Source organism: Apodemus sylvaticus, chromosome 8 (assembly GCF_947179515.1).
Source record: "Apodemus sylvaticus chromosome 8, mApoSyl1.1, whole genome shotgun sequence".
In the NCBI taxonomy this organism is placed as follows: Eukaryota; Metazoa; Chordata; class Mammalia; order Rodentia; family Muridae; genus Apodemus; species Apodemus sylvaticus.
The window spans coordinates 6898026-6913534 of NC_067479.1; the positions used below are offsets into that span (position 1 = coordinate 6898026).

At 46.1% G+C, this 15509-nt stretch overlaps 1 protein-coding gene across 1 annotated transcript in view; it reads left to right on the top strand.

Moving 5' to 3' along the window:
* The first annotated feature begins 4154 nt into the window (after nt 1-4154).
* The window catches only part of Dct (dopachrome tautomerase), a 39209-nt gene continuing 27854 nt past the window's right edge, over nt 4155-15509 (top strand). The window contains exons 1-3 of the mRNA XM_052190747.1: nt 4155-4449; nt 12493-12792; nt 15139-15239. Of these exons, the coding sequence (XP_052046707.1) occupies nt 4155-4449; nt 12493-12792; nt 15139-15239 (696 nt within the window). The remainder of the gene's footprint in view (nt 4450-12492; nt 12793-15138; nt 15240-15509) is intronic.

Sequence of the window (15509 nt, forward strand, 5' to 3'; positions counted from 1 at the left end):
CCACGGATGGCTGGGTCTGTCTGGGTAGCAGTGGCTGCAGTCCTTTGCCCGACAAAGGAGCACAGAGTGGCAGGCAGCGGAAGATCCGGCGGAACCTTTCTTGTCCAGCTCTCCTCAAACTCGATGGTATAGAAGTTTGGAAAAATGTTTTTAAGGCCAATGTGAGATCTAAACGTGTGCATGGTATCAGTGCAAATGACCTTCCGGACTTGTGCCTGACGGATCATGTGAGAATGTATGCAATGCCAAGCTTCTACATGCTAGATCCCACTTCCTGTCCTCACTGTAGCCATCCTGATGTGGGTCAGAAGCACACGGGCTGGGATCTGCTGACCACTCTGGGTAGCACATGGAACGGCATTCGATTTCACTCTAAATGCTTCAGAAAGCATTGCAGGGGAAGGAAGGAAGAGAAACCAAAGATTCAAGGACTCTGGTGGTGTCCAGTCCTCGGAGCAGCGGACAAATGTGATCAGACAGCAAAATTCTGCTCTGAAGGGTCTAGAACCTTCTGGGAAGAAGTTGGCTGAGTCTGAGATTTGTAGCTCAGAGCAGGACCAAAGAAGGAATCCTGGGGTGAGGCGAGACCTTCATGGAAAGCCCCAGATGACCTGGGTTGCATTGCTCGTGCTACGGAGAAAAAGCGAGGGGTCAGTCTGATGTGAGAGATGTCCAAAGTCCCTCGATTTCAGGTTCCTAGAGAGTTGATGGTGGCATCTCCTGAACTCCAGCACTGTGCAGAACACCAGGCTCACAATGGTGGCATGAGGCAGAAGTCGGCAGAGAGACAATGAATAGGGTCCAAAAAGCCTTGAAGTCTTTACAACTGTTAGGTATTTTGATCCTGGCAGAGTCAAGCCTAAGAAAGGCACGTACCCGGTCCCTTAGCTGACTCTAAGAAAGGCGCGCACCCGGTCCCTTAGCTGACACTACTGCAAGCATCATCTGCAGCTCTGCCTCATCCTCATACTGTGGCTTGCGACTCTGGCTGTGCGGGATACCCTGGAAAAGAGGCTGATGTGAGTCTGGGGAGATGGCTTAGTCAATAACATGCTTGCTGTGTAAGTGTGAGGACCTGACTTCCCATCCCCAGTACCCACATAAGAAGCCAGTAATGGTGGCACAGCCCTGTAATCCCTGTGCTGGGGAGGTAAGATCCCTGGAACTTTCTGGTCAGCCACTACCCAATGGTTCAGTAGGAGACTCTGTCTCAGACAACAAAGCAGGAAGTGGGTGGGTAAGTAGTTTATGTTGATCTTTGGCATCCACCTGCACATACACATATGGACATGTGCACCTGCATGCCTTCTAAACACACATACTGCAAGTGCACACAGCTGTGTGCATGCATGTACACACACACACACACACACACACACACACAAACACACACACTTACATTGCTGATGCCCTGAAAATATCAAGAGTCCGATTCAGCTGGGTGGTGGTGGCGCACACCTTTAATCCCAGCACTTGGGAGGCAGAGGCAGGCAGATTTCTGAGTTCAAGGCCTGCCTGGTCTACAGAGTGAGTTCCAGGACAGCCAGGGCTACACAGAGAAACCCTGTCTCGAAAAAACAAAAAAACAAAAAACAAGCAAACAAACAAACAAAAAAGAGTCCAATTCAATGTCCAGAACCCAGAGGACAAAGTGATATTGGGTTAGTCAGGTTACTACCACAGGGAGCAGAGCACAGAGCACCTGTGTTCTTTCTTTCTTTCCTGCCTTCCTTTCTACCTTTTCCTTTTCTTCATTTTTTTTAATTTGGATATTTTCTTTATTTACATTTCAAATGTTTTCCCCTTTCTAGGTCTCCCCTTTGGAAACCCCTATTCTGTCCCCTCCCCTGCCTCTATGGGGGTGCTCCCCCACCCACCCACTCCCATCTTTCCGCCCTGGCATTCCCCCACACTGGGGAATCAAACACCCTCAGGCCCAAGGGCCTCTGCTCCCACTGATGTCCAACAAGGCTATCCTGCCACATATGCGGCCAGAGCCATGGGCCCCTCCATGTGTATCTTTGGTTGGTGGTCCAGTCCTCAGGAGCTGGGGGGGGGGTCTGGCCTGTTGACACTGTTGCTCCCTCCATGGGGCTGCAACCCCCTCAGCCCCTTCTGTCCCTTCTCCAGCTCCTGCATTGGGATCCTCCCCCCAGCTCAGTCCAATGGTTGGCTGCAAGCTTCTGCCTCAGTGTTTGTCAGGCTCTGGCGGGGCCTCTCAGGAGACAGCTGTCAGGCTTCCAGCAGCAAGCACTTCCCAGCATCCACCATAGTGTCCAGGTTTGGTGGCTGTGTATGAGATGGATCCCCAGGTGGGGCATATACCCAGAACCTGCTCCAACATGTAACAAGGACACATGCTCCACTATGTTCATAGCAGCCATATTTATAATAGCCAGAAGCTGGAAACAACCATAACCCTGGTTGATGTAAACCCAGTATTACACAATGGAATACTACTCAGCTGTTAAAAACAAAGACTTCAGGGAATTCACAGGCAAATGGATGGAACTTGAGAATATCATCCTGAGTGAGGTGACTCTGTCACAAAGGAATATACACGGCACGTACTCACTGATAAGTGGATAGTAGCCCAAAAGTTTGGAATACCCAAGATACAATTCATAGACCATATGAAACCTAAGATGCAGGAAGACCAAAATATGGATGCTTCAGTGCTTTTTCTTTCTTTTTAAGATGGGGGTCTCTCTACATAGCCATGGCTGTCCTGAGACTCACGATATAGACCAGGCTGACCTCCAACTCACACAGATCCCCTCTGCCTCTTCTTCCTGAATGCTGGGATTAAAGTCATGGGTCTTTAGCCAACAGTGGCTGCAGTGTTGCTTTTCTCAACCTTAAGAATTCCCTCGAAATTAACAAGACACTTCACATTTATGTACAAGGGACTCGTAGACTCCACCTGGAGCAATTTTAGGTCAGCAATGTGTATAGATCTCACAACACTGAGACAGTCCTGTTTGCACCAGGAAGGAACAAATGCTCTGGCAAATGACTGCTACTGTCCATCCATATACCCCATGCTACCCCAGGGGCACTCCTTCCTAAATTCAAGCTTAATTATGCCGAACTTCAATGCAATCAGAAGATTTCCTTGCAAGTCCCACTCCAGCTTGCCCCATTGCCCTCCTTACAGAGAAATGACAATCGTGAATAATTGGTAGCATTCGCTTCCATGCAAATTAAAAAGAAATCTGCTTCACGGATATGCTGAACAAGAGAAGGGTGGAGGATATTATTTGGAAGCAAGAGGATTCCTAATTGTGCAACAAAGCAGTTCCTTGTACACCGGCTTTAAATAAAAGTTTCTTTATTGGGGGGGGGGCTGCGTGATCTCCTGTGGCGGTCTCTCACCCATGTCAGCCGGCAGTCATGAGGGAGAAGCACTTGGAACGCACAGGTCTGTAAAGGGCCTTTGATGGAATGCCCGCTGCGTCTATTGACGCACTGGGAAGTCTGAGGTCACAGGCTTGGCTGGGGCGCATGAGCCCAACAGAGGCTGATTTTGCCCTCCTGACACAAAGCCAGACACTTTATCAGCTTCATTGTGCACTTAGGGTCATGTGCTAACAAAGAGGATTTCTCTAGTTATAATCCCCTTAATGATGGCTTCTCCCAGCCCCTCCCCCACGCCCCACCAGGGCCCGTGGCTTGGCCAGCCAGAGAGGATAAAGGCAACACGGTGCTTGGCTTTTGAACTGAGTTCAAGGCAATTAAGGTCAAGAGCTAGGGAGAGAAGGAGGAGGCTTAGAAACGGCTGCTGCTGTGTAATAAGCAGTGTGGATGGAGCCCTGTGTAAATTAACTCAATTAGACAGAGCCCGATTTAACAAGGAAGACTGGCGAGAAGCGCTCCCCTCATTAAACTTCATGTTAGGGGAGCTTCTGATGAAATTAAATTTGTGTTAGTTGTTTGAGTCACGTAAAATTGCATGTGCATGGACGCATGTGCACACGTGTAGGCTCCGTGATTTAGGTGGGAATTTTGAGAGGAGAGGAAAGGGCTAGAACTAAAGAAAAGAAAAAAGAAAAAAAGAGATTTGAGTGAGTGAAGGCTCCAGATCTCAGGAGTGGAAGACAAGGAGGACAGACAGACAGGCGGGAAGCCGAGCCAGGCCTCCCAGTTAAGAAGGCATGGGCCGTGTGCGATGGGCACTGCTGCTGGGTTGCCTGGGCTGCGGGATTCTGCTCGGAGCTCGGGCTCAGTTTCCCCGAGTCTGCATGACCTTGGATGGCGTGCTAAACAAAGAATGCTGCCCGCCTCTGGGCCCCGAGGCAACCAACGTCTGTGGATTTCTAGAGGGCCGCGGGCAGTGCGCAGAGGTGCAGACAGACACCAGGCCCTGGGGTGGCCCTTACATCCTTCGAAACCAGGATGATCGTGAGCAGTGGCCAAGAAAATTCTTCAACCGGACATGCAAATGCACAGGTGAGGGCCCTTGGGTAGACCCAGATGTCACTGCATTTAACCTGGGTGGTGAATCCCAGGGAGGAAAGCGATCCCTTCTGAGGAGAGACGACACTAGTTAGTTGCTTCTGGTGGCAAGTCTATTCACTCAGTAAGGCCGATAGACTGCTTACATGTTTCACACCCTGTACGCGTACTTAGGAAAACTAAATCAACCTTGCGTGGGCCACGCCTGAATTTCTGGACACATGCCAACATACCTTTGGCTTGTTTGTTGGGAGGGGAGACTACAGAGATGGGGAGCCGGCTTTGAAACTAGAACAAGTCCTTTCAGGATGGACCGGGGCCTCTCCTGCAATGGGTTCGCACTTGCTGGGGAGCTGGGTGCGGCTTGGCACGGGCAGGCGCAGAGGAGGCAGGTGCTACAGCGCTGCGTTCAGCATTCTCAGGGTCTAAATAGACCGCAAACGGGGCCCGTCTGTCTCGTTCAAGCCAGGACTGGACCATAGCTTTGCCAGGGTTGGGGAGATGGACCAAAGAAACTTCCTCAGAGAGGTGTTGTTAGGGACCAGTACATGTTCTTTGTACCACTGTCTGACTTGGGCAAAATCAGACCTGTTCTCTGTCCTTCCTTTACAACCAGGGTCTCTCTCCCAATACTCATTTCTGTGAAATCTCCATTTTCTCTGGTTTTCTGGGGGTTCTTAAGCCCTCTTCTTTTCTTCCACTTCTTTTGGTTTCCAGAAACCGTGCACAACTCTAATAAACCCTCAGAGTCTGGCAGGTCATCTGAAAAAAGAAATCCTGCTCCAACAAAACCCCCTGACATTGTTCCTGGGCGGCCAGCTGCATGCCGAGTTATCTTCTGGCTTATTTCTGTTTCCCTACATGCTGCAGAAGCACAGGAGGGTACAGACACCAGCTATGTCAGGGTCAGAATGCTATCACTGAGAGAAGGCATGAGAAGCCCCAAAGTTCTGCCCTTATCATTTTGTTATACAATAGTGACTATTGTGTTAGGAATGCTGAGAGATCGAACCCAGAATGCTGGGCACGACAGCAAGTGCTTCAGCCTTGGACTACCTTCCTGCCTTTGTGATGATAAATTATATGATTTACAGGAATTGTAAGGTCTCGTTCTGCTTTAGATATTGTGACCGAAGTTATAGCAGCATGCTGAATATGAATTATCCATTTTTTCCCTGAGGCCTTAAAGCATTTGCTTCACTAGCCATTACTTGTAGGTTTCCAGCCCCACTGGGGGAGAGCATTGGACTCCACACTTGTGGTATTGGGAGCCACACTAACATGGGAAACCTTTGCCCCAAACCTCCAGAGCCATTTATGGGAATTATTTCTGGGTCAATGGATGGCAAAATGCTGTGTTTTTCAAAAGTTGAGCATCCGTGTTTTAGAGACCTGGGGCAGATGCTTTAGCAGGTCAGATGAAACAGTGCATTCACCCTCCCTCCTCTTTATAGTTCTCTTATGTGTGAAAGCACATTTCTTTTTAAGAAGTGGAAGTGGGACCTGTAGGACATAGAGTAGAAGGCATATTTGCTACATCTCTTTGTTGAGGAAGATTTTGACTATTCCTCAAGAAGGGACAGAAATGTGTGTCAAAGTGACTTACTTTAAGAGTGAAATAGGGCATGGGTCAGGAGTGGGACGATCTGCAAGTTTCAGATATAACATATCACATTTCCAGAGGCCAATTCCTTGAAGCAGGGCTTCCCTCCTCAAGGCACAGTGTACATCTCCAGCCACCAATCAGCCCTGACTGGCCCTGAGGGTCCTCCTGCCTGTGGGTCACCTCCTTTCTATGATTCACTCGGGACCACTCTTCATTCAGCACTGCATATACATGTGTGTTAAGGCTGCATAATATGTGCTGTCCATAATACTTAGTTTGACAGATTACTCCTTTTATCTAGCTTTAAGAAGTATGATTTCCAAACAAGATTCTGCACACAATCAATACATACAAAAAGTTTGTATACAAGCATAGTCTCACAGTCCTGTTCCTCTCACAACAATCAAGAAAATTGACAAGGACACTGCCCGTTGACAAGGACACTACCTGTTGTGTCCTTGCTTTTTTGCTTCTTCAAGAATACTTTACGTGAACTTTAGCTCGGTAGCACAATCCTAAGTGTACAATACCATGCTATAGAGTCTGTCCCTGTGACTCCATGCTCATTCGGTGGAGCCTCTGCCTTTCCTCCTCTGCTGTCCTTCCTGCTACCCACAGTGCTCTCGTCCTCTCTGGTTAGCTGACCACTTTAAATGCCTTGTCGAGGAGGAACCTGGCATTTCTGTACAGTGGGGACTTATTTCACTGAGCATAGTGTCTTTCAGGTTCATCTGCAGGTTGTAGAGGTAGGTGATAATCCCACCACCTCTTCCTCCTCCTTATTGAACTTAACAGTTTTTTAATTCTGGGACTTGAAACCAGAGCTTAAGCACATTAGTCAGACATGCTACCACTGAGCTACAGCCTCAGCCTTCCTCCCTCCTTCCCCCAAGTCTTGAGCCTTGCAATGGAAAGTTGCTTTGTGTACATAGTTGCCCACATTTGGGGATGTGCCAACTGTTTTTCAAAGACAGACACATGTTCTTCTATTTCCCTTTCAAAGACCCTTCCTTGAGTAGTGTCTTTGTAGTTCTCATGTACAATGTGCAATTTATACCTAATGTTGAGCACCTTAAAGGCCCTTGGCTCTGGGACCTGTCTAAAGCATTTGCAAATGGAGCACCCGGGACTCTCCTGACCAACCCAAAGTTTCTAAGGCAGAGATGGAAATGAGTGTTCGGTCAGCAGGGTGCTGGTGACCTCCTCATTCACTGACTCCTTGAGAACATAGTAACTCCAATGGTCTACTACAGGCTGGGGAGAGAAGCTTTAGTCTCATAAAGGAAAACTAAAAAACTAAACTAAAATAAGCAGATTTGGTGTTTCAACTCTATAGAGGATTTCTCTATAATCGATTGGGATAAATTGGTAAGCAAGTGCTGAGTATATTTATCAGAAAGAGCCATGCTTCCGGAGATTTTGGCACTGGCCATTTCGTTCTGAGGCTCACCTGACAGTTAGCATTGATGAGCACAGATGCCACTTGCAGCTTCATCTTTGGGCTTTTTGAAATCCTTGGGCACTGAATGGTTTTTGAACAGTTGGCTGAGAACTTCTTGTTTGCACAAGTGACTAAGTGCCTCATTTTCCAATCTCTGAGATGGGGATAATGATGAAACCACACTTGTAAAATCTTTTTGAGCTCTGCAGATGAAAGAACCTGTGTGAGCATAAAGTATTGTTATTAAAATAATAGAATCTCTAATTAAAAGGAATAGGCTATTTAGAGTTCCTTGTAAACTCACTAATCGGTGGTCGTTAAGCTTAGTTAGTCTAATAGCATTTTGAATTTAAGCCATGCAGCACATGTACGGACTTGTGGGGTGTAGATGTTTTCTTTCTCCCTATCCTGGTTTTAAGTCAGGAGAGGATCTTGACTTTTTAAGGTTAATTTTTGCTCAAGGACGATTTCACTCAATGTGAGATTGATTGGAACCATCCCATCCCTCCTTTTCTGCTCCCACCAACAGCAACAAACCTCATCTTTTAAAATGTGTTCCACTTGTATTTCTTGCCACCAATGCACAAAGGAGAAGGCTAACTCACATTAAGCTGGTGCAAAATCCATCTGGGAAATTGAAAGAGATACAGAGCATGCTGCATTTTCAATATTTTGATACATTGTGTAGGCCAAGTCTGTAAGCTACAAATAGGAGGGACCTGGAGTTTGTGTAGAAAAGGAATTTTTTTTTAACTGAGTAAACTTCCGGATTATAAACTATAAGTAGCAAGTATTTTCTGATGAGTAGTGTGTGTGTGTGTGTGGCGTTTTCCTTCCACTTTTGTGCTCATCAGAGTTGTGAAGAGCCAGGAGAGTGTGTCTTTTGACATCCCACAACACTTTCTTTCTGTTTCTACTTTTCCTGAAGCTCCAGGTGTGCACGCGTCCCCACTCCCTCTACTCCCCAGCTACGGTACCTTCTCTGTGTCTGCATCCCCAGTGCCTCTTTCCTCCAGATTCCCGTCTTTCCTCCATCACTCACCCACCTGACATTGATCTATACTGTGTTGAGCCTATGACGTGTAGAGAGGGGGCGAGGGATTCGCAGTAGCAATGGCGGAGGGCAAGCCATTGCTCTGCCACTTGAAAAGCAGAGTTTTCCAGGACTATGAGCAGCAACACTTGGCGTGGAGATTGTTGGGTTCCAACACCATTCCCTGGGCTCTATAATAGCACGCTTAGTTTTCATAAGAGCTCTGTAAAACAGAACTCTCATTTTGACATGGTAAGCTCAGAAAGGTTGAGCTCAAAGCCACAAGCAATGACAACTTGTCTAAAACTATAAAAAGCTATGAGGACAGAGGAAAGCATATTGAAGTTCATTTTAAGACTACTTAGAATAGAATATCTTTTATTTATTCTTTGGCAACTTTATACTTACGAATAATGCTATACTTATGTACCCCACCTTTTATAGACCCCAACTTTTCCCTTTTGCTCTCTATAGGAAAGAGTATTTTTAAAAACAATTTTAAGTTCAGATAATTAAGAGTACAAAGATTTCCTTCCCCTTCCATGTATGAACCTTCTCAGTTTCAAAGCCTCTGCTTAGTTTTGACCATAATTAGGTTATAGATGTTCAGTAAGTTATTTACTATATAAATAAACGAGGAAGCAAGTTATTGATGGCAGTGTTTTCACCAACCAGAAGAATCATGACAAGCAGTGCCGTGTAGAGATTAGCACAAACTGAATAGCTCTACATCAGGGACCCAAGAGTCAGAAATGCTTCGTGACTTTTAATGCAAGAGTGTATTAAAGTCACTGCTAGAAAATTTAAGTGTGCTATTTCTTACTATTTTAAAAAATGTTTTTAGTGCATAGAAAAACTAAATAGAGAGGGGTTGAGGAGATGGCTCAGCCTGTAAAACATGCGACATGCAACCAGGATCCCCAGTGAGCCATGCGAGCCCCAGGCTCACTGTGCACTAAAAACAAAACAAAACAAACCAAAACCAAAACCAAAAGACCTTTACTATTGTTTTATTGCTTTTTGATGATTTTAATATCTGTAGGTACCATTAGTGAGAGAAACAGAATCCACTGACCTTGTTTTATGACTTTATTGACTTTACAGAAGAGAGTGTTTTAAGATAACATAAAGCCAACTATCATCTTTAAAGTGTTAAAACTTTTAAGTTTTGACCCTGGTGCCTGTCACTTGGGTCATTGTAAATGAAGGTCTTTCATTAAGGTCCGGGGAACATGATGAGCTAGACAGTCACTTCAGACACCCAGCTAACTGCCTTCCATTTCCCTCTGGTCTCTCCTGTAAACAAACAAAACCAAAACCAAACTAAACCAAAACAAAACAAAACCCGTTATTATTTAAAAATATTTATTTGTTTTTATTTTGTGTCTATGAGTGTTTGCCTGCAGGTGTATTGTGTAGATTGTGGGGGCCAGAAGAGAGCCCCTACAGTTGTGAGCTGCTAGGAATTGAACCCAGGGCCTCTGCAAGAGCAGCAGTGATCTAGATCTATGAACCATCATCCCAGCTGTCCATGAGCACCTGGAATTCAAGTGCTGCAAAGGCAGAGACAGGGCGGTTCCTGGAGCTTGTGGGCCAGACAGACAGTCTAGCTGAATTGGTGAGTCCAGATTCAGTGAGACTGTTTCAAAACTAAAGTGGAGAGAGAGGAGATGCTTGGTGACCTCTAGCATGCACATATGCACACAAACCCACAAAGACTTGTATGGACATGAGAAACAACAACCATATACACACAGACACACAGATACACAGACACACACACACACACACACAGACACACACACACACACACACTCACACAGAGTGAGCAAAAAGCACTCCTTTGCTTGTGTGTGTGCCCCCCTGTCTACCACTGCCCACAACCTGCTTCTCACTGGTCTTGCGTTCTTTCCCACTGAAGAGAGGCGGCCATGTGTCTTCCAAGCAGAGACTTAAAGAACAGCTGCATGTTTAACTGGGCGCTCAATTGAGTAGTAAGTATTCTTCAGACATAAAGTTTTATTTGATCATTTCTCAAAAAAAAAAAAAAACCAAAACAAACCAAAACAAAAAAACAAAAAAGCTATTTGTGTAAAAGCTACCCCAGTGGATAATAGGTATTTTCTTTCTATCTCTTTTTGTCCTGATGATGCTGGACATGCAAACCGAGTGCTTCACCACTGAGTCAGGCCTCTTTAATGGTTATACATAAATAAAATAAATGGGATTCCAAGCGGCTGAGGGAACACAGCTCAGGTCTTTCTGATGTCTGGGTCCCGGGGGGGGGGGGGATGCAGATTGGCGGCTGAAGCACTGGGGACCATACCCCCCAACCAGCCCCATCGGAACATGGTGTAGAGAAGTTCTGCCTTGAAGTTAAAAGCAGGGGTACATAGCTCATGCAGGGAGGGATTTTGGAAGACAAAGAAAAGTGTTCCAGGCACAGGAAAGATCCAGAAATAGTCTCGAGGCCATGATCTGGAGGCACAGGCTGACTGAGAGCTGGTCATTCTGCGTTCCATACTTTGAGCCAGCCCTTTAATCTTCTGGAGATAAGACTATTATCTTCTTGTGGGAATAACAGCTAAACTTTCCCTCTCAAATGTACCTAAGGAATGAGCTGTAATGACTACATCTAAAGCAGAAAACCCACAAGGTTGAGTGCAAAGGCAATGAAAGAATTTAGGCTTTGCCGCCAGTCCTCAGGGGGCATTCAGGGGTTCGCTCACTAGTTCTTGTCCTTTGGGTGTGGGAAAACAGAGGTGCTGTGCTGCAGACAGAAAATTCTAAAGGATTTGCACTTCTCCACATCACGGCAATTAATTCACTTTTATGATTTGCCAGACAGCATCGATTTTTGTCTTAATGCTGTCTCCTTTGTGAAACGAACCAGCATTTTTAAAGTTAGAGACCACCAAAATTCCGCAAGTCAGCTTGTTTGTTGTTATTGTTATTGTGATATTATTGCTGATGTTCTTGTTATTTATTACTACTACTACTACTACTACTACTACTACTGTCTAGACAGGGGTCACGCTGTGTAACCCTGGCTGTCTCATCCTGAAACTCACTATGTAAACCAGGCTGGCCTCAGTCTCACAGAGACCCACCTGTCTGTGCCTCCTGAGTGCTGGGACTGCTTATTAAGTCAGCGGATCAGCCTGTGCTGGCCAAGTAGTGTGGGCTGGCACGGACAACAGAGCTTAGCAAGGTCAGGCCAGCTTGGGGTGTGCAGAGGATGTTCGAAGAGACAGCTCCGGGACACCCAAGAGCAGAAGAGTTCCTCTGCTAGGGCCACTGCTCAAATCGTTGCAGACAGGGACAGAAGGGTCAGAAGTAATTTTCTACTTCTCTACTCTGCTGGAGGCAGAAGCCTGGGGATGAGGTGTCAGCCGGGCTCTCGCCTCTGAGGCCTCTCCCCTGGGCTTTCCCCGTGTTCTCATGGAGTCTGTCCTTTGCGTGCAGTACAATTATAAGGGGCAAGGGACTACTGCTCTCGTGCTCTTAATTGCCACGTTGAAAACATGATTTCTAAAACTAGACACATGCCGAGGTTCTGGGGATTAACCCCCCTCCTCCGTCCCTCCCCTCCTCCCCTTCAACCTTGCCCCCCCCTTTCTCCTCTCCTTTTCTCCTCTTCTGCTTTAACAATAAAAAATGATTTTCATATAGTAGTAGAGGCTGCAAGGCCAAGAACAAGGCAGCAGCGTGGGGCCCGGGTTCTCGGAGGTCCCGTGTCCTGTTCTGAGGCCTCTGCGCCCTATCCAGGGCCTTCTCTCCGTGTCCTGTCATGGTCTTCCCGTGTGGCTCAGCTCCCCTCGTTCCCCCTTATAACCATCTGTCCTTTTCCACTCTACCTGGAATTCCAACTGAGAATTTTCTTCCAAAGTATATAATAACCTCATACTCATTTCCTATCTCTCTCCGTCCCACCCCCCCCCTTTTTTTTTAAATTAGGAAACTTTGCTGGTTATAATTGTGGAGGCTGCAAGTTTGGCTGGACTGGCCCCGACTGTAATCAGAAGAAGCCGCCCATCCTAAGACGGAATATCCATTCCCTGACTGCCCAGGAGAGGGAGCAGTTCCTGAGCGCCTTAGATCTGGCGAAGAAGAGTATCCACCCAGACTACGTCATCACCACGCAGCACTGGCTGGGGCTGCTCGGACCCAACGGAACCCAGCCCCAGATTGCCAACTGCAGCGTGTACGACCTTTTTGTGTGGCTCCATTACTATTCTGTCCGAGACACCTTATTAGGTGGGTTTTCCCCCATTGGCTTTACATGCATAGGTGGAGGCTTGTGGCCAGGTCGGGGTACAAGATTGAGAAGTCATTTGATACAAGTTAATTAACAGGGGAGCAACCTCGAGCGAGGTTACCCGTAGGTCTGGCGGAATTACCAAACACAGTCTGTAGCTCAAAAGAGGCCGTTTCTTTCTGTTCTGCAGTTACTTTAAACTTCTCCAGTTTATATTCCTGGTTCAGAGTCTAATCCTAGCTCTCTGTGAAACTTAATCCTCAAAGGCCTGAGCGAGGTGGAGGCAAATTCCTGATTCTCTTTTTTAAAATGACTTATTTATTTTATGTATATGAGTACACTGCAGCTGTCAGAAGAGGGCATCAAATTCTATTACAGGGTGGTTGTGAGCCACCATGTGGTGCTGGGAATAGAACTCAGGACCTCTGGGAGAGCAGTCAGTGCTCTTAGCCGCTGAGCCATATCTGATTCTAAGGGGGGAAAAATCAACTTTGGCTTGAAAGCTGGCTCTTTCTTCCAAGTAGAGAATCGAACACTCGCCGAGGAGCGCTGCATTTCCTCGTCCTGTAGTATCTGTACTAGAAATGCGGAGAGCCCTTACACTCAGAGACTCACTAGACTTTCGGTCGGAAGTTCGCTCGGGGTTGCTTCCTTGTACAGGTGATCACGCTTCTCTCCTTCCACTCTGATGTGGGTTGCGTGGACAGAACTCGGGCGTCCAGCTTACGTGGCACGTGTCTTTATCTTCTTGCTGGCCACGAGCACCGGCTCATTTCGCCACTGTTTAAAGTCCAACACAGGCAGAATCATTCACATGGCTAAGCAAGAACTCTTAAGTTCCTGTGGCTCGGCTTAAACGTTTCCTTGACAACACAATTCCAAACTGCTGGGAGGATTCTCGGATTCCACGAAGATGGCCCTTGACCCCAACACATGCTGTGCTGTGGTGCGCATGCTCCCAGCCTCCACAATAGTAACGAAACGATACTTGTGAAATATTGAGGACTCTCTCAGAACCTAAAAACGTGGGGACTGGGTGGGGCATGGACACACCATCAAACAGCTAGAGCTTCGTCCCCAGTTACCCATGGACTGAGGAGAAGTCACTGGTTTGCTTTAAGAGACTTTGAACTTGTAGATTCAAGTCCATTCTAGATTCTTTTCATAACAGTGTGCACACTTGGCTATTTCTGCTGCTGTCCCCACTTCTGGGTCCCCTCCCTCGTAAGGGTGAATAAAGTGATTGAGCACCCTGGGGCTGTGCCTCTCTCGGCTCCTCACTCTTTCACCTGTCCACATCCTTTGCTGTCCCTCCATGGCTTTGTGTAGAAAACTCGAGACTTTTCTTTAGTCAAAAAACCATTTTTTTTTTTTTTTAAAGAAAGGTTGTGTGGCCAGCAGCGGTGACAGAAGCTCTGCTTTTCTTGTGAGTGTTGTTAAAACCTGCCTCACGGGGAAGCGTCCATCTTCCTTTATCCACAGATGAAGCTAAAAGCCTTTATCGTTTTCCTGTCATTACTCTGAGGAATTTTTGCTTTATGAGAAGATAGCTTCTCAAGAGGAAAGGAAAACTATAGTTTCTGGTCCTATCTAGGAACTAAATTTATATTCATGTCTGTTCAGCTCTCTGAAGTTATTATAGGTACTTTGAAAGAACTAAAGTGAGCTGAAGTTTCTGCATAACCATCAAAAGCTGCTATGAAAGGCAGAAGACGGATGGGGCAGGCAGCAAGAAGGCCGTTAAATTGCCCAAAGCGCTTCACTGAAATTGGCAGTTCCAGTGGCCAGCTAAATTGGTTCCAGCATATTTTTTTTTTCTCTTCTGGTCTCAGTGACCATGCTTGTCAGCTGGTGGTTCTAGCTGATTGATGGGTGAAGCAGCAGTCTCGAAAAGTTCTTTTTGGATGTATAAAGGCTGCATTAGCACTGTGCGTGGTTGAAGTTGCTACATAATTAAGTAATCTCTTCTGTTATAAATTTACAAAATCTTAAAGAGCAAGTCAGAAAAATCTTTAAAATGCATTTCATTTAGGTCTTAGGGATTGACATTTTTTAGACAGCATTTTATTGCAATGCATTGTTGTGTAAAAATTAAAATCTGTAACAGGACCCTGACTGCAGAAATTGGCTAGAGTTTCCCAGCTCTCTGCTAAAAACCAAATGTTTGAGGAAGGAAGGTGATGACTTTGTGAAAGCGCTAACTGCTTTTGAAACTCTTATCATGATTCTTAACGTTGCTTTTTGAGTGGATACATGGTTTTTAAACTAAGATACTGGTCCTGTTGGACCCAGACATAACTTCTTTAGTATTCTATTTTCTGATCTCTATTTCCCAACTGTTTTAGGTCCAGGACGTCCCTATAAGGCCATTGACTTCTCTCACCAAGGGCCAGCCTTTGTCACCTGGCACAGGTACCATTTGTTGTGGCTGGAAAGAGAGCTCCAGGTTGGTCAAAGCTGTGTGCTCAGGATCTAAAAAGGATTTGCATTTAAAGAGTACATGATGTTTGATACACTTACTTCAGTGATAACTAGTGACAAAAACAACCCAGTACTCTCAGTGCTTCAGGTAGCTTTCCTTTCCCTCTGTGTGGAGTATCTAAAGTATGCTCTCTTGACAAATTACCTGTGTGTGATGAGCCAGTACGGATACTTTTGCCCTCCTGTTGTACATTCAATCTCTAGACATTTGCATCTTTCAAATTCTTTCTACTTT